Below are 19,586 nucleotides of genomic sequence, written 5' to 3'. Positions count from 1 at the left end.
CTCCCTGCTTCGCTCCTCCCTGTCTCCTTCCCTCCCCCCTCCTCCCTCCTTTTCTCCACCCCCCATCATCTTTCTTCCCTCTTTCCCTGTAAACTCTGATTCTGCTACTGACAGCACATAAAGTAAGCTCTCAGCTGCTGAAATAGGAGAGAACTATAGCCATGTGACCTGTTATTCATTTGTAGAGATAATACATAACCTGCATTCCCTAATATGACAGTTGTAGCCCTAAATGACATTACACAATTATTTATGAAATCTCTTCACAGGAAAAGAAAAAACAGAGCAGAGGAAAAAAAATGGAACACTGTCTATACAATCCAGATCTTACTGTTCAGCTCCCCAGGTTCCCTGGATGTTGCAGGGAATTTAAGTCAATTGGGATCATGCTGTTTCTTGCAATATGGGCTGTTTTACTTGCTCTCCCTCAAAGTTTGGATGCCACGACTCTTGATACAAACATTTTTCAGGGCCATTAGCAGAAATATTAATCACTCATTCAGAACTGCACCGATCTGCTTTTTATCATAACATGAACTGCTGCAAAGAAATTCCATTTTGCAAAGTACTAATTGTTTTCTGCCTGTAACATCTCTTTAAAATATACATTATGTTCCTTTCTTGTAAATCGACAATGTCATTTTTAAAATTTCAACCCATTTATTAACTATATGCTCAACATTGGTTCCTGCCTCTGGTAAAAAAAAAAAAGAGAGGTATTGGACAGGACATTCATTCAATGATGTTTACTGAGACCGCACTATTTCCTCAGGTTTTCCTTGTGGAATGTATGGGGAAACAAGGTCTGGTTGATTTAATCCTCTTGCATGATGCCAGCCTAAGAGGTCTCTGGTAGAAGGCTACCAGAAGAACTTTTTCCTCAGTTCTGCCTTGTTCAGCACTGAAATCAATACACTGGAGGAATTACTTGAAAGGCACACTTTTCTGAGGTACACTTTTAAAAGCAACATATTACATAGTTGGGAAGGATCACTGATACATTGAGCATTGACCAAGTTCTAAAACAGCACTGACATGCCCAGAGGTGGGGAATCCGGATGCTGCGTAGCCTGCGTCCCACTTATCAGAATGCTATTGGCAAGAGGTGGATGCGGTTAATATAGTGAAGGGAAGACATCAAATTGTCTTTAGTCTTAAAGAACTATTCTCAGCAAGAGGGAGTAGATTTACTCTTCGTGTTTTCAGAAGATAGCATTAACTAACTACATGGGAGCTTTAAGGAGGCTTCTTTCAGTTCAATATAAGGCAAGAGTTCTATTCATTAGAACTTTTCTGATGATGGTGGGGCTGGCTGCCTCACAAAGTGGGGACTGCCTTACAGGGACAAGCTCAGGAATAAACTTGCGGCTGTTTATTAAGGATGTATTAGAAGGGGCGCTGCATCAAGACACATTTTCTGGCCCCCTCCCACCCTAAAGTTCTCTGCTTTTCATTAACAGAAGCACAAAAGGATCCTCTAGCCATAAGTGCATGTAGATACTGCAAGTTACTATAAATTTTTGTGATACTACATTCAAGCCTCAAAGTAGAGATCGATACAGAAAGGGGGGGGGGTGTCACAACATTTCACAACTGGTTATGTGAAGCAATTGTTTGCTACCCCTGATTTGCAAAGAATGAAAAGTTGGATGTCAAGAGCAAAGGATCTTCTTTAAATACAATGTTTATCCACACCACCTTAGAGGTTCAATTCTCTACTAACTTTGCATTTACATAAAGTATTAGCTATTAGTAACAGAATTTGTCAGAGGACTACAAAAAATTGCGCTGAAGCCTTTTGGGGTTCTAGAATTTTTAGAATGTGTCATGTCTGCTGGTATAGACACAACCCGGGTGTTCATCATCACAGTGGTTAAAGCACAGGCTCTGAAGCTAGAGAGCCTGGGTTCAAATCCTGGCTCTGCTTCTTACAATCTCTGTGGCCTTGGGTCAACGACACAAAGTCTCCGAGCCTCAGTTTCCTCATTTTAAAGTTGTATTCATCAGTGCTGGCTCTGACGATAATGACGATGAACTAACTACCAGATCTAAGCCTGGCAGACGATATGCTACTATTCCAGGTAGTTTGTTTCTCTAAAAGATTTGAGACCATCCCAGTTTGTGTCTAAGCTGGAGTCCTGGAAACCTGTGGTTTTGTGGTGCCTAATACCTATGTAAAGTAATCTGGTCAACAAGTATTTATGGAATGCTTATTACAGGGAATTAAAAAATAAGGAAGAGTCAGGCCTCACCCCTAGCACTCATATACTTTACTATAAGAGAAATAAAATAAAATTTAATATATAATACAATGACATTTTTAATATATGTTAACTCATAAAGTATTTAAAAGTACTTAAGTATGGATACCATCCATAAATCCTCTCCAAAGAGCTCCAATGCTAACTAGGTTATCACACAGATAGGAACCTCCTGTGCGGTGTTTGCAATCCTAAGAACTATTGTTTCCACATCTCTGGAAAGGTATTAGTTTGGGGCCTACCAGCTGGAAAACAGAAATAGTTTTGTAAAACACCGCTAAATATTATGAGCTTTACTTTAAAATGCATTTATTCCCAGTTGCAGTTGAAAAAGCATAGCGTAGAAGGAAGCTAGAGTTATCTCAAAATAATAATAATTTCTAAAAACACCCAAACGTAGAGCTGTATACTTTGTAAACTACTGTGATAACTACTACTTTATTTGTGCCTCACAACAGCAATGTGAGGGGGCCTTAATCTCACTTGAGGAAGAGAAAACTAAGGCTCTGAGTAGCTAAGAGGCTTGTTCAAGGTTACAGAGGTATCAGATATCAGAGACAGAATTTTTAACTCTGATCTCATTACTTCAAATCTGGTATTTTAAAAAAGCTCATCAAATCAAGTATGCAAAAATGAAATGAATACCCATGTAATATAACAATTGTCGATCAGATATTCTTGGAATTCGGATGTCAGAATGGGTTTAATCAGGTGTCCACCACTGCTATTTCTGTCTGCCCAGAAACCATGGCCACTTCTGCTCATGAAAGCCTGTCCACAGGAGGAGTTTCTTTGCCATCCCTCAGTTCCTGTGGTTCAGGTGGAGCTAAAACCATCTCCAGGCATGTGACCTATGCCTGGCTAATCGCATCTCTCTCTCTCTCTCTCTCTCTCTCTCTCTCTCTCTCTCACACACACACACACACACACACACGCATACCACGCACACACCATGCACACACACACCACACACACACATGCTCCTCTCCTGTGTGATTAGCTCAGGACACATAAAAGAGCCAAACCAGCCTGATCTGAACCAGTGGGACTCAATCCTGGGGCTTTTTGGGGAACCCTTGGTAAGATAAGCCCTCTTTCTCACAGGTTCCAGTTTAACAGGAATTGGACTTGAAACTCCCCTCATGTAGAGAAAGCCTGATTGGGAAAAGAGCCAACCCAGAGGACAGCAGAGCTAAGACATGAAGAGCCTGAGACCAAGATGTCATATGAGCACCTGAACCCAGGATACCAGGACTTTGTACCAAAAATGACCCAAGTATGTGCCCTTTTCTGCTTAAGACATCTTGAGTTGGATTTCTGTTACCTGCATGCATTCAGAAGAGTCCCTACTGATTTATTACTTTAGTCATACATAAACGGACGTAACTGAGACAGGACCGCACAAGAAGCCCCATTTCCTCTAGACATTAAACACCTTCCCTTTATTTTCTTTAATACTGGAAAAAGAAAAGGAAGAAGGAGAAAAGAAGAGAATTCTCCTACCCTTGAAAACATATCAAGGTCAGATTATAAGAGCCAACACTGACCTGTGGACCCAAGAACTGGACTGAATCTAATAAGAAACATTCCAAAAATTTAACAAGTGGAAAAAGATAGCCTGGTGTGCCTCTTGGCAAACATGCCGCTCAATGCCAGCCAGCCTAAGGCACCACGAAATATCACAAGGTCAATTCCACTAAAACAGGGTTTTTATATATTGTCCGATTTATTATTTATTCACTTGAAAATAGGATCCTTTCTGTTCATGTCTTAAAAAAAAATCCGTGATCTGGTTTTAACTGGAAACATTCTCCTTGGTTAAGTACCAGCACATGATGGGTAGGTGGAGACATCACAGCTTCCCTAGCAAAGAGAGTGGAGGTGTTTAGGTCTGATTGCGTCAGTCAGAACAAACTCCTGGTCATCTAATGTGCCTCACTGATGGACTTGACAGAGAATGAAAGAATTGAGACTTGTAAGATGAGTATCAAAACGTAAAAGCGACTCCATCTGAGTGATTCTCCCACTTCTTCCTATTATTATTATTTTTTGACTGTGGTACAGGATAGACGGTAACACTTCAATGTTGCCCATAAGACGATAATCATACTGGAATTTCCGGCACCAAAGTTGTCAAGGGGAGAGCATATATATAAACTTAAAAAAATTTTTTTTTAGTATCCTTATTGGAGTATAATTGATTTACAACGTTGTGTTAGTTTCTGCTGTATAACAAAGTGAATCAGCTATATGCATACATATATCCCCATAAGCCCTCCCTCTTGAGCCTCTCTCCCACCCTCCCTATCCCACACTTCTAGATGGTCACAAAGCACCGAGCTGATCTCCCCATACGATGCAGCTGCTTCCCACTAGCTATCTGTTTTACATTTGGTAGTGTATATATGTCAATGCTACTCTCTCACTTCGGCCCAGCTTATCTTTCCCCCTCCCCGTGTCCTCAAGTCCATTCTCTATGTCTGCATCTTTATTCCTGTCCTGCCCCTAGGTTCTTCAGAACCTGTTTTTTTTAGATTCCATATATATGTGTTAGCATACGGTATTTATTTTTCTCTGACTTACTTCACTCTATATGACAAACTCTAGGTCCATCGACCTCACCACAACTCAATTTCATTTCTCTTTATGGCTGAGTAATATTCCATTGTATATATGTGCCACATCTTCTTTATCCAATCATCTGTCGATGGACACTTAGGTTGCTTCCATGTCCTGACTATTGTAAATAGAGCTGCAATGAACATTGTGGTACATGACTCTTTCTGAATTATGGTTTTCTCAGGGTATATGCCCAGTAGTGGGATTGCTGGGTCGTATGGTAATTCTATTTTTAGTTCTTTAAGGAACCTCCATACTGTTCTCCATAGTGGCTGTATCAAGTTACATTCCCACCAACAGTGCAAGAGGGTTCCCTTTTCTCCACACCCCCTCCAGCATTTATTGTTTGTAGATTTTTTGATGATGGCCGTTCTGAATGGTGTGCAGTGATACCTCATTGTAGTTTTAATTTGCGTTTCTCTAATGATTAGTGATCTTGAGCATGCTTTCATGTGTTTGTTGGCAATCTGCATATCTTCTTTGGAGAAATGTTTATTTAGGTCTTATGCCCATTTTTGGATTGGGCTGTTTGTTTCTTTAATATTGAGCTGCATGAGCTGCTTCTATATTTTGGAGATTAATCCTCTGTCCGTTGCTTTGTTTGCAAATATTTTCTCCCATTCTGAGAGTTGTCTTTTCATCTTGTTTATGGTTTCCTTTGCTGTGCAAAAGCTTTTAAGTTTCATTAGGTCCCATTTGTTTATTTTTGTTTTTATTTCCATTTCTCTAGGAAGTGGGTCAAAAAGGATCTTGCTGTGATTTATGTCATAGAGTGTTCTGCCTATGTTTTCCTCTAAGAGTTTTATAGTGTCTGGCCTTACATTTAGGTCTTTAATCCATTTTGAGTTTATTTTTGTATATGGTGTTAGGGAGTGTTCTAATTTCATTCTTTTACATGTAGCTGTCCAGTTTTCCCAGCACCACTTATTCAAGAGGCTGTCTTTTCTCCATTGTATATTTTTGCCTCCTTTATCAAAGATAAGGTGACATACGTGCATGGGTTTATCTCTGGGTTTTCTATCCTGTTCCATTGATCTATATTTCTGTTTTCATGCCAGTACCATACTGTCTTGATTACTGTAGCTTTGTAGTATAGGGAGAGCATATATTTTGAGAAAAGGCAGTTAACCGTCCACATTAACAAACTAGGTATACAACACATCAGGTTTAAATTCCAAGTATGAAAGCACCTTTTTCCACTTTTGCTTGGCATGATGCCTTTGGGCATAGATGGCTGATGGTCCAGAGTTCCTGGCTTGAAACAGGGCACAGATATCATCAACATCCCAAGTTATCACTGAAGCTGGTGTGTTAGCTTGTCAACTCAACAAGCTGTCACATCAGAAGCTCCTGATGGAAGAGCTTACTGAATTTATTCTTAACCTTCTTTTTGGGGTTATGTATTATCTGTCTGTGCTTAAGTATTAGAAGCTGCTCTTTAGACCTTCATGGAAAAAATTTTTGAAGTCATGGACACGCTGAACTTTTCTGAGCAGTGGTGAGGTGATGAAAATCTAAATTAAAAATTAGCCACTAACTCATGGACATCTGAAAAAATCTAATGTAACTCAGTAATAAAACTTGTTTAGTGGGGGAAAAGTCGCTTTGTAAAATGCTGTTCTTTTCAACACAGTTGTACCATTTTTTGAAGGCTGATTCTGTAAATTCCAACATGAGAGCAGTGGGTAGAATTTCTAGGAACACCAGTCTTCCTTTCCCAGAGAAAATACAGAAGAATAAATTACTCCCTTCTTTCTCATAGGCTGGCTCAGTGTTTGCCTCATGGATTTTGGAGCTATCCATGCTTTCTAGTTAACAATTTTGTGTATTTTGTATTTCAAACAAGTTTTAAAGTTCATTTAAGTCAAAAACAATCCTTTCTTTCTCACTTAATATTTTCTCTTACCATGTTACAATATTAATGTGTTATTACTGTAAGATATCCTTTGCTACATACTTTTGTATGCTGAATTTGCAGAGGACTCTTCCATCTCTCCTCTGCTTTCCCTGGCTTTGTGATCATTTCACAGATCCCTTTTCCATGATGAAAGATGCTCCTTGGCAGCCTTCATATTTATACAATTAAAATAATAAGGAGGAAAATTCCAATTCCATTCTCAATATACATTCTAAGCATGGAAATAATACTGGAACAAAAGGATGGTCTTTATAGAATGCTACAACCATCTGAGCACTTACCTTTCTAATGTCTTTGGCATTAACTGGCCCTACAATGAATCAGGGACCTTTGAATTAGGGACTGATAGATAATATATCTGAATCGATAGTCATATCATCTATCTATCTATATATACATTGTGATTTACAGTTTAGAATATACTTAAACATAAATTATCTGACACACACAAGCCTGCCAGGCAGTCTTTATCCATGATTTAAAGACAAGGAAACCGAAGTTCAGAGAAATCGCATGACTTGGTACAGGTCACACAGCCTGAAAGAAACCAAATCAAAACTCCAACTGAAGATGCTGCTAAGGAAACAGCATCCACTAATTGGAGAAACCCTCACGGGCAAGAACTCCTCTGTATATGCAGTAAACCCCACAGCTACCTACAAAGCTTTTCACAAACGTGGGAGGAGGGCAGAGTTCTACCAAATGTGCAGGAAGGGTTTCCACTAAGAGGATCAACAAATAAACACTGTAGAAACTCGGAAATGGATTAAAGACCTAAATGTAAGGCCCAGATACTATAAAACTCCTAGAGGAAAATATAGGCAGAACACTCTTTGACATAAATCGCAGCAATATCTTTTTACCCATCTCCAAGAGGAATGGAAATAAAAATAAACAAATGAGACCTAATGAAACTTAAAAGCTTTTGCACAGCAAAGAAAACCATAAACAAAACGAAAAGACAACCTACAGAATGGGAGAAAATGTTTACAAATGATGCAACCGACAAGGGATCAGTTTCCAAAATATACAAACAGCTCATACAGCTCAATATCAAAAAAACAAACAATCCAATCAAAAAATGAGCAGAAGGCCTAGATAGACATTTCTCCAAAGAAAACATACAGATGGCCAATGGCCACATGAAAAAATGTTCAACATTGCTAATTATTAGAGAAATGCAAATCAAAACTACAATGAGGTATGACTTCACTCCGGTCAGAATGGCCAGCATCAAAAAGTCTACAAATAATCTTTTTTGATCTATCTCCTACAGTAATGAAAATAAAAACAAAAATAAACAAATGAGGCCTAATTAAACTTAAAAGCTTTTGCACAGCAAAGGAAACCATAAACAAAACAAAAAGACAGACCTCAGAATGGGAGACAATATTTGCAAACAAAGCAACTGACAAGGGATTATCTCCAAAATATATAAACAGCTCATGAAGCTTAATATCAAAAAAACCAATAACCCAATAAAAAAATGGACAAAAAATTTAAATAGACATTTCTCCAAAGAAGACACTCAGATAGCCAAAAAACACATGAAAAAATGCTTCAACATCACTAATTATTAGAGAAATGCAAATCAAAACTACAATGAGGTATCACCTCACATCGGTCAGAATGGCCATCATCAAAAAATCTACACACAATAAGTGTTGGAGAGGGTGTGGAAAAAAGGGAACCCTCCTACACTGTTGGTGGGAATGTAAATTGATACAGCCACTATGGAGAACAGTATGGAGGTTCCTTAAAAAACTAAAAACAAAGCTACCATACGACCCAGCAATCCCACTCCTAGGCAAATATCCAGAGAAAACCATAATGCAAAAAGATACATGCACCCTTATGTTCACAGCAGCACTATTCACAATAGCCAAGACATGAATGCAACCTAAATGTCCATTGACAGATGAATGGATAAAGAAGATGTGGTTATATACATACAATGGAATATTACTCAGCCATAAAAAAGAATGAAATAATGCCATTTGCAGCAACATGGATGGACCTAGAGATTATCCTACTACTACTATTATCCTACTAAGTGAAATAAGCCAGACAGAGAAAGACAAATATCATATGATACCACTTATATGTGGAATCTAAAAAAAAGAGATATCAATGAACTTATTTTCCGAACAGAAACAGACTCATAGTATACCTGAAACTAACATGATATTATAAATTGGCTATACTTCAATAAAATAAAATTTTTTAAATTAAGTATTTTTTTAAAAAAAGGTTTTATGGTGAGAACCATGAGCTGATTCAGTAAGTTTCCACTAAACAACTAGCAATTTTATCCTCATTCTGCTCACTGTTCCTATGTATAATCTGTTAGAGCATATGGGAAATTAGTATGTATTGAACTGTTACTAAGATATTTTATATCATTTTAAAATAGAAGTAGCCCACTGGGCATCAGGGGCCATAGAACAGGACATGGTCAGGCAGACAGCTTGAGTCCTGGCTCTGCCACGTAGCAGCTGCAAGGCAAAGCGCTCACCCAGCTGGGTTCCTTGAGTATAGAAGGGGCTGCTGTGAGGTTTAAATAAGATACTGCATGTGGAATTTCAGACATGGATGGGGCCATGGCAGGGCTTCTATGTGGCCCAGTTTCCATTTCTCTTCCTCTAACAGAATCAAAAGAACGACCATTTGTAGAACTAATATAATATGTAAAGTGCTTTCAAATAAAGAAGTAATTGATCTAGTCGTACTTATTAAGTAATACTGTTTGGATCAAGATATATTAGACTTTCAACTGAATCAACTTTCTAGTGATTTAGAAGCAATTTAGACAAAGCCTTTCTAGTGCCTGACATATTGCCCCAGGCAAGTTCTCATTTGGTTTCTTTCTGGCTGTGTTACCCCCACCAAGTCATATAATTTCTGTTTCCCAGTCTTTGAAATGTGGATAATGTCTGTTTCTAAGGTTTGTACGCATCAGGTAAGGTAACTGCCTCAGGCAATATTGATATTTCTAATTAGATGAGAGCATTCAAAACACAAGAACTTCTATAGTGTGGGTTTTCTCTTACTGTTTAGGAGTCTTTTTTATTTTGTGAAAATAGAAGTATTATTTCATTTTTCCATAAGTATTTGGTTATAAATAAATGGTTATAAATTTCACTTTGGGAAACTCCGTTTCCTTTTTTCATAACTTTGGAGAATGCGGTCCCTAAACTTTATTAATTCCATTACTCTCATTTATTATTCATTTTAAGGATGTTTTGACTTCTCCTAAATATCACTCAAGAAAATTTCTAAATATTGCAATTAGGTCCTAAATACTGGAAATACTTTTCCTCCTTCTGTTATTATTTTTCATATTTTCACTTACTATCTCATCTCCACAGAACTTGGCCTTAAAAGCTGATCTGCCATGTGCTACACACACATAAATAGTTGTGTAGGATACCTTGTCTGTGCTAAAATGAGATGACAGATGTGACAGTACTTTGGAAATTTAAAAGCAAGCTCTATACGCATTAAGGTATTATTATACAAATGTGAATGCAACATTTATTTATTAGGGATATGGAAATAGGGGAGCCTTTCAGAACTTCTGGGCTGAGTCCAATTATAGGCTAGAAAGCTATGTTTTCAGCATGATAGGCAATCCATTGTTTAGATGTGTTTACATCATTACATTTCATGGTTTCAAAAATCCTATCAGTACTGAACTTGATTTTGTTTCTCACATATTTATTTAAGACAATTTGATGCCACAATATTGCTTACATCAGAATAAAAGCAAACAATAGCCGTACTATTTAAAACCCTCTGGATTCCAAGACAAGTATTTTAAACATCGGTTCGAACTGAAAACAAGTAGTCAAACACTGTGTTACCTTTTAAAAAAATATTTGCTAACGAACAAATTTAATAGGTGGAATGGACATTAAATTTATCTCAATGTAACTTTCGGCATTGGCTTTTCAAGTTAAAGCACTTCCACACGTCTGCTGGGCAAAAGCTATGCTGCTATGAATTACTGCAGCCACCAAGAACTTAAGGTTCCTGGCCTACGGCTAGAATTCCAAATCACTCTTCTGGGGGCGCAGGTAAACGTGAAGCAGTAAAGGGGTTTCTGAGAACAAGGATTTGTCCAGGTGATTTTCTTTTAATTGTGTTTTCCTTTCTTTTAGTAAGTAAGTAAGAAAGCCTGAAGGTGGACTTCGGCCTTTTAGTGGGAAACAGACTGGTTAGGCATGCGTTACCCAACCTCAAGTAAGCCCCTTGGGAGAAACCCCTTGGGAAGGAACCTCAGGGACTGAGCTCCAGGTGGGAAGGAGGTGTAACTAGCTGCTTGCTTACAGGAATTTAATTGCTAAAATTGCTAATTCAAGCCCTTAGGAAGAAGACTTGAATTCAGCTTTACTGGCTAAGGGCATAACATTGGGGAAGACGTGGTCTAGAGACAGTTTGATGGGTTCTAAAAAAAAAAAAAAAGCGAACGGATTTCAAAAATTATTACAGCAAATGACCAGAAGCAGAAAAATAAGAAAAAACATCAATTGGGTGGCTGAGTGGTGAAAAAGTCACATAAATAAAACTGTTCAACAACAAAATTACCAAGTATTTCATATTTTGACAGGTTAAAGCTTTGAAATGGTTCTATTTTTTAAAAGGTACCCATTCATTTCTCCACGATTTCTGGCATTTCTAGACTGAGAAAGTCTCAAGACAAATAAAAAACTGCAATTAACACAGCCTAAAGAGCTGCAATCCCAGAATCCCTTTTTCTTATCGATTGGATTCCTGTAGTGCCATCTCCTATTTATTCTGCAGCAAAAGTGCTGTATTGAGCAGTGGGATGTTAGAAAGCTTCTAATAAGCTCCTGGCTGCTGATGGAGGCCTAGGTCTCCATCAGTCATCCGATCATTGTGAACAGTACACAGGAGGGAAATAAGCACATTCACACAGACCTCCCATAGCTCCCAACTCATCCACTGCTTACCTCATTTCTCTTTGTGCATTTTGGCCTTTCTCACCTGGCCAGATAAAAGTTCATTCAATTTTCTCAAGGGCAAGGCAATTCCAGAAAGGGGTGCATTCTGATTGGAATGACAAGAGAAAGATCTAGGCTCTTCAGACGGTAATACTGCCCCTAGGTTGTGAATCTCACAAAGATCATAAGGGAGCAATTGCTAGATTACTTCTGATGTGCATACTCAGGCCAAAGAGTAATTAATTTCCTCTCTGAAAAAAACTGCACTGTGTGGAGAACTCGCATAAATTACATAAGCAGTTCAGACAGGTGATTCTGTTCCTGAATTTGGCACAGGCAGTAACAGATAATGCTTGTTAATGGATGCTCCGCCCTTACTCAGGGAAGAAAAGGGTCCAGGAAAGACCCAGTTTGCATTAATACATAAAGACTACATGGTTCAAGGTTAAAACAAACCATGTCTCTGAAAGACTGTCATTAGAGAAATGTAACCACATATGTGATCCACAGATACTAACAAATAGCAGGAAATGTATGAACATCTTGGGGAAAAAAGCTTTTAGATTCTTTATTTAAAAAAAGCATCAGTGAAAACAGTAATAAGGATTAAAAGACAATACTTAACAAGAGAGAGAGGGAAAATTATTCTTTTCTTGTCTCTCCCACATTTTCCACCTCCCTTCAATAAAAGATTCTCCATAATCCCAACATTGCTATTCTTTGCACAAAGAACCCTGAGAACAATTTGATATTGAGCAAGTTGAAAGGAGACACAATATCTCAGACCCCTTCTCTCCAGGGCATATGCAGGCAGAAGAGCCATGGCTTCCAGAACATTCTCTTCACATTTTTCTTTCGTGAGCGGCAAGCACTGAATGTTTACCAAAGGCTTTAAAAAAAACAGTATCTCACCGAACAGCTGAGGAAAATATTTAACAACCAAGGCAACGCAATTGCAGTCAAATTTTCACCTCAAGATTGGCATCTTAGGTGTGGGAGGCAGAGAAGCCTCTCAACGCTCAGTCTGAACCTAGAATGAGGATGAAAAGGGTTGATTCTGCCAACAGCTGTCAACAAATGCATAGCTGTGAGCCTCGGGGTGACACTGCAGAGCTAGCTGCCCATCTGAATGTGCTTTAGGAAGAGCACCACTATTTGGTCATGGCTGACCTGAGTTCCTGAGCAGCAATCTGCGGACAGGTGAAACACGGACATCCATACCCAAAACATGGAAAGGTCTGAACAGGACAGACCTCTCTCTTCAGTTATCTGTGTCAGGCAGCAGCATCATTTTCAACCACTCAAGGTGACAGTATGAGATGGATGCAACTAGTCCCCACTGTACAATTCTACACAAATGTGTAAACGTGGGAGAAAATGAACCACATTTCTCGGAGTTAATACTCCCCCACCCCCAACTTTTGCCCTGTCATCTGACCAATTTACATTCTATAATCTAGACTTTTATGATTTAGTTTTTCATTATGATTTGATTCTTACACAGTATTACTCCCTTTAGGGCAAAGAGATCAGACATAATTTCTTCAGTAAAGAAATGGATAACAGGGATCTGTGTATACATTCCATTCCCAGAAAGGTCCATTTCATTCTAGTTCAACTGAGCAGAGAACGAAAGTCATGGCATAAAATGGTAAAATTCCAGTTACGTTGTGCGCAGTAGGCATCCATTGTAAGCAACTGTTCAAATCTGGAATGCATCACTGGATGTGGGTGAAAGACAAAAACAGCACAGACGCTTCGAACACCTTACCTGGGCCATCTGCCTCTCCAGTTTTGATCGGGGAATATCATCAAAGTAGTTTTCATTTCTTCTCCTCCTTGCATCGCCCTGCATGATAATGTGAGGAACGTCTAGGGAGCCACCAGTGGTGTAAGTGCTTTGGCTAAGTGATGGAGACAACTGAGGAGGAGTGTGATTACCACTGGGTTCCTGAATGGAAATACATCATGAAATAAATACCATGTTCTTGTGGCTGACCTCTGGTTTCAAAACTGTGAAATACTGACAAGATACACTGCGGGGGTGGGGAGTCATTTTTGAATCAACTGCCAAGGAATCGATGACATTCTACCATTTTATTAAAGGCACAATCAATACCTCCCCACTAAGCATTTCAGGTTGAAGGTTTACAATATCAACAATCAGGCTCTGTTTTCTTAAGCCAGCACCATGGATGATCCCAGGAGAGAGGCACACATATGTTGGGCACCCCTGACACTATCACTTGTGTTTACAAGGGAAGGCACTGTGTCTCTATGTGGACAGAGGGGCCTCACCATGGTAGATGCCATGACAAGAAAGCTAAAGTGGGACCTCATGGGTGTTGATCCTCCATCAGCGAGTGGCCTGGCAATCCCTGCCAGGAAGAGGACACAGTACGGAAATGGCATGTCACACGCACAGACTGCAGGGCAATGCATGTAATGACAGAGGATGGGCTTCAATGGCAAAGAGAACTGGGGGAAACTGGTCAAGAAGTAAGATAGGGGCTTCCCTGGTGGAGCAGTGGTTGAGAGTCTGCCTGCCGATGCAGGGGACACGGTTTTGTGCCCCGGTCCGGGAAGATCCCACATGCCGCGGAGCAGCTGGGCCCGTGAGCCATGGCCGCTGAGCCTGTGCATCTGGAGCCTGTGCTCCGCAACGGGAGAGGCCGCAACAGTGAGAGGCCCGCGTACCACACACAAAAAAAAAAAGAAGATAAAGGCGGGAAGACAGCTGGGCTCTGATGTGTGCAAGTAAGTGGAGGATTGGATCATGCCGATTCTCCAGGCTACTTCTCCCCAAGATGCTCTGGACCTCCTTTGATGGATTAAGGTCCTACACTTTTTCTTGGGAACTTCTGTCTTTGATTTGTCTGTTTCCCTAAATCTCTTCCAGAGAGCCAGAGGGAGAGGTTCAGCAGAGGAAGGAAAGACAGTAGGGTAAGTAGCAGGGAATTACTCCTCGAAAGGGTCATTTTAGGATGGTTACACTTATGGTGCCTGTATCTTTCTCCTCTTTTGTGTAGCAAAACAAAGGCAAAACGATAATCCCTTTCTAGCCTTATTTTCCCCCAATTTATTTGAGGCTCTTCTTACTGAGGGAGAAATAGGTCCTCTTCTATCTTCACTACTCCCTAAGCCTTCACTAGCCCCCAAATAAACCAGTGTATTCCAACTGCCCCAATCGTCAGTTTTCCTCATGGCCCTCCTGGAGCCAATTTTCTTGCATTTCCTGAAGCCTTTGTGTATTTTCTTTTCCTTTAAAACTGAATCAGCTTTAAAATCTTAACAGCTCCTCTCCTGCTCGATCCTCTGTGATACTGACAGTAGTTACTGTTTGCTGAAGTCCACTGATAAGAGGCATTCGACTGCATTTCATCGCTGGCAGTGACATCTAAGTGCTACTTTTGTGTTTGTTTATTATCACTACCCTTTCTGACACTTGCAGAAAAGGAATCAGAAGCAAGCAAGTGCAGGACTCAATAAAGAGAACAGAGTTGGAACTCTCCAACTGGTCATGGTGACCCTGCCTTTATGGTAAATTTTTGAAACGTTTCTACAGGCCTCATGAACACCAGCGACCACTGGCTACTCCTTCCGCTGCCATTCTGCCTGGCAACCTTCTCTCTCTCTGTCTCCTTCCGTCTGCTCTTTCTTGCCTTCCTTCCTCTTCTACTTTATTTCTCTCTTCCTCCTAGTTTTTCTACCCCATAATTCTAAAATACAGCTGAAACAGTTTACTAAATAAAGTTCTAGATTCTCTGCTCTTAATTTTTGAAGTGGGCAAAGCTGAAAATTTTTCACTTCTTAAAAAACAGAAGACCCTAAGGTTAATTTTAAATTGATCTTTTACTTAACTCTGGTCCTCATCGATTTTCTACCTGTGGGTTTGAGGAGTTTGACAGAAAACTCATTTCTTCTCTTGGTGTAGAGGGGTATGTGGGATGCGGGGTAGCGGAGAGGTTCTTTAAAGGTGGTGGTTTTTCAGATGTTAATTTAAATCTCAAAAATATATATTTAACCAACCGAGAAAAACAAATCTTGTCGTAGAGAACACTATCAAAGGCGAGATAGTTTTTTATACAGGTGAGGTAGGCTACATGGAAAACAGCCTGTACTTCCTGACCCACTGCTTCAATCATTTTTATTTTATTGCACCAAATAATTTTCGAGGATAAGAGTGGAGGACAAAACAAGCATGCTGGGTACTTACCCTGAGGGTGATGGACCGAGGGGGCTTCTGTGGTGGGTCGTCGTGCAGCCTGTCTCCTAGAGATGCCAAGATACGTTTCCTGTGGCCAATCAAATTGATTTTTAAAACCTGAAAAGACATATATTTGGGTTAAATATTTCACTTGAGAAAAATAATTTTTACGTGTCCTAAAAGATAAAGGAGCGGAAAGAGATTTGTGCAAAGTTACCTCTGCACCGGGAGAGATGTGGTGTGAAATCAGTGTGTCCCCTCGGATCCAGAGAGAGAGGAACAGAATGGCAAGGCAGTGTGGGTAGGAAGAGAAAGCAGGGACAGTGCTGCCACTCAGGCTGCCCTAGGGTCTAACTCTCTACCAAGCAGCCACAGGACCCTTCCAAAGTAGAAGTCAAGCCTCGTCCCTCTAATAGCTTCCTACGGCTCAGAATAAAATCTGAGTCCTGAGCTGGCCTCAAGTTCCAACAAGGCTGCCTGCCCTCTGTCTTTCTCTGTGTCCCCTCCTCTCTCCCCTCCAGCCTTCTCTGTTCTTTGAACATTCCACACTCATTCTGGCCTTGGGGCCTCCACCCTTGTTTCTCCATCTGCCTGGAATGTTCCCCAGCAATTTTCAAATGACACCTTCTCATCCCTTTGGACGTTGTTTAAGTGTTATCTGTCTTCTCACAAAGGCCCTTCCCATCTCCTCTTTAAAAGAACTGAGCCCTCACCCCGTCACACTCTACCCTGTGATCCTCTTCGTATAATTCTCTGAAATAACTTTATTTGCAGGTTTAGTGTTTGTGTAGCCCTCTCCCCCAGGTAAGCTTCCAGACAGCAGGTATATCTTTATCATTACTATTTCCCAAACACCTAAACCCATGTTTGAAATAGTGGGGGCTCAATGAATATGAAAGAATGAATGTTAATACAGATGAAAGTAGCAAAGTAGGATTAGAATCAAGTACTGCCTGACCAGAGACTCCCCAGGATGGGATTTTTGAGTCTGACAGGGCTGCAAAGGGCATAGTGTAGAAGAGATAACAAAGGAAACCAAGCCTTGCAGACAGCCTCTGTCCTCAGCCCTTCCCAGAGCTTTACAAATGTTACTCTTTCCTTCATCCCAACATTCCTAACTGGAAGGTGTTCTTCTTGCTTTACAGAGGAGGAGATTGAGGTTCAGAGTGGTTAAGTAGCCCACCTAAGAGCTAGTATGTGGTGGCTCTGGGATTTGAATATGGTTTGCCTGACTCCAAAACTTGTTTTATGCCAAGGCAAACAGCAAAGTTTGGGCGTATCTCCAAATATTACTGACTTTTTTAAAACAACAAATTATAAATCCCTTCATAAGAAATATATTCACCTCTTTCTGCACAAGTGTAGTACCAGGATAGAACAACCCTTGTTGGGTAACTAGTTCCCAAAGTGAATGACCCATTGTGAAAATGATTTTTTTAAAAAATTTCTCTTTTCAAGTTTTAAGGGGTTGAAGTGGGCATTTCCTTGGCACTCATCCTGTGCTACCTTGAACTATTATTGGCCTATTTGTCAGTTAGCCTATTGGCCTTTCTGCCTAATCTGATTTCAATTTTAAACCAGCATGATGCTCTATTCCTTTTATTTATTTTTTAATTAAAACCTTATTTATTTATTTATTTTTAAATTCATTAACTTGGGATGTCTGGTTTTAATTAATAGTAATCTTTTTATTTATTTATTTATTTTTATATTTATTTTTGGCTGTGTTAGGTCTTCGTTTCTGTGAGAGGGCTTTCTCTAGTTGTGGCAAGTGGGGGCCACTCTTCATCGCGGTGCACAGGCCTCTTCACTATCGCGGCTTCTCGTTGCGGAGCACAGGCTCCAGACACACAGGCTCCAGACACACAGGCTCAGTAGTTGTGGCTCACGGGCCTAGTTGCTCCACGGCATGTGGGATCTTCCCAGACCAGGGCTCGAACCCGTGTCCCCTGCATTAGCAGGCAGATTCTCAACCACTGCACCACCAGGGAAGCCCCCAAATTTATTTTTAATTTCTAATTTAATTTTTATTTTATATTTGAGTATAGCTGATTTACAATGTTGTGTTAGTTTCAGGTGTACAGCAAAGTGATTCAGTTATACATATACATATATCCATTCTTTTTCAGATTCTTTTCCCATATAGGTTATTACAGAATATTGAGTAGAGTTCCCTGTGCTATACAGTAGGTCCCTGATGGTTGTCTATTTTATATATAGTAGTGTGTATATGTTAATCCCAAACTCCTAATTTATCCCTAACCCCACCATGTTTCCTCTCTGATAAACACAAATTTGCTCTATTCCTTTTATACTCACTCTCTGACCTATGTCTGTTGAAGATGGGGATGGTAAATGTTAATCAGCGTGTGTCTACCTGCACCACATCCCTCTGATTTTATAAACCTTCATCTTCCCAGGCTGATAAATCCTCTCATCTTTGCAGGTTGTTTTCATAAAGCAGTCCTTTTAGTCCACTCTCTCTGTACCTTCTCCTCCTGTATTCCAAATGCTTCAGGTCTGCTGAACACATTACTCACAACATTCCAGGTATAAGTGAACCATGGCCTTACGAGTGGGCTACTATTTCCTGCTTTTAATGCCCCTTTAAAAATGCCCTTTCTAAGCACTCCTGATTTTGGGCTGGCTTTTTAGTTGCAGTAGGAATAACTAGGCACAAAAATATACACTGACTGTAAAACCTCTTCATTTTGTTATAGCTGATAGTTGAAAGCCCTTTAATCTTGGAAGGATGGTTTGAATGATTTCTCCCTACATTCCTTATCTTACAGTTGTCCATGCAGAAGCCCATCTGCCATCTTTCTGCCCACTCATGTAACCCTGTGTTATCCTTCTATATTCATATTAGCCAGCTTGGCATTTCACTACCCAGAGGAGCTTAGTAGTTCTTGCAAATTTGGGAATTTCACCATATACTCCTTTTTTCAGGTGATTTACAAATATGCTAAGTGTGGTCCGCGGGCTGATTACTTGCAGGCAATACTGTTCATACAATCCAGAGAAATACCCTTATATTCTTTCATTGTTTCTTCTTTTTTTAAGCATCAAGATCAAAGAATTCCTCCATTTCAGAAAATTACAACATTAACCTTTTCAAGTGTATCTGCAAGTCTAAAAACCACTACATTTTCTTATTCCCTTTTATTCTTATTCTCAATTACTTTGCCAAAGCTTCTATTAGATATAAATTCCTCCCCCCAAATCTCCACTGCCTTTCTCTCAGTAGGGAATTGAACCTGATGCTGATGGTGCTGCCTTGGGCCCCTAAAACCTGCTAAGAAATGTTTGGGTTTTTTTTAAAGATATACGTTTTTAAGATTTATTATTTATTTATTATTTATTTTTGGCCGCATCAGGTCTTAGTTGCGGCACGTGCGATCTTCGTTGAGGCATGTAGAATCTTCCATTGCAGCGCGCAGGCTTCTCTCTAGTTGTGGTGTGTGGGTTTTCTCTTCTCTAGTTGTGGCGCGTGGGCTCCAGGGCACATGGGCTCTGTAGTTGTGGTGCATGGGTTCCAGAGCGCGTGGGCCCTGTAGTTTGCGGCATGCAGGCTCTCTAGCTGAGGCGCGCAAGCTCAGTAGCTGTGGTGCGTGGGC

At 40.0% G+C, this 19,586-nt stretch overlaps 1 protein-coding gene across 16 annotated transcripts in view; it reads right to left on the bottom strand.

Moving 5' to 3' along the window:
- ANKS1B (ankyrin repeat and sterile alpha motif domain containing 1B) overlaps positions 1-19,586 on the bottom strand; it is a 1,163,439-nt gene that overhangs the window by 70,343 nt on the left and 1,073,510 nt on the right. For 10 of the 16 annotated variants that reach the window (XM_060164617.1, XM_060164618.1, XM_060164622.1 and 7 more), the window contains 2 exons: positions 15,979-16,086; positions 13,534-13,713 (listed from right to left, as the gene is read on the bottom strand). The exons of 3 other annotated variants lie outside the window; for them this stretch is intronic. In XM_060164617.1, coding sequence (XP_060020600.1) covers positions 13,534-13,713; positions 15,979-16,086 — 288 coding nt within the window. The remainder of the gene's footprint in view (positions 1-13,533; positions 13,714-15,978; positions 16,087-19,586) is intronic. 3 more of the 16 variants (XM_060164627.1, XM_060164628.1, XM_060164629.1) reach the window with 1 other exon arrangement.

The sequence above is a fragment of the Lagenorhynchus albirostris genome, chromosome 11 (assembly GCF_949774975.1).
Source record: "Lagenorhynchus albirostris chromosome 11, mLagAlb1.1, whole genome shotgun sequence".
Lineage (NCBI taxonomy): Eukaryota > Metazoa > Chordata > Mammalia > Artiodactyla > Delphinidae > Lagenorhynchus > Lagenorhynchus albirostris.
This window is presented reverse-complemented; position numbering and strand designations above follow the sequence as displayed.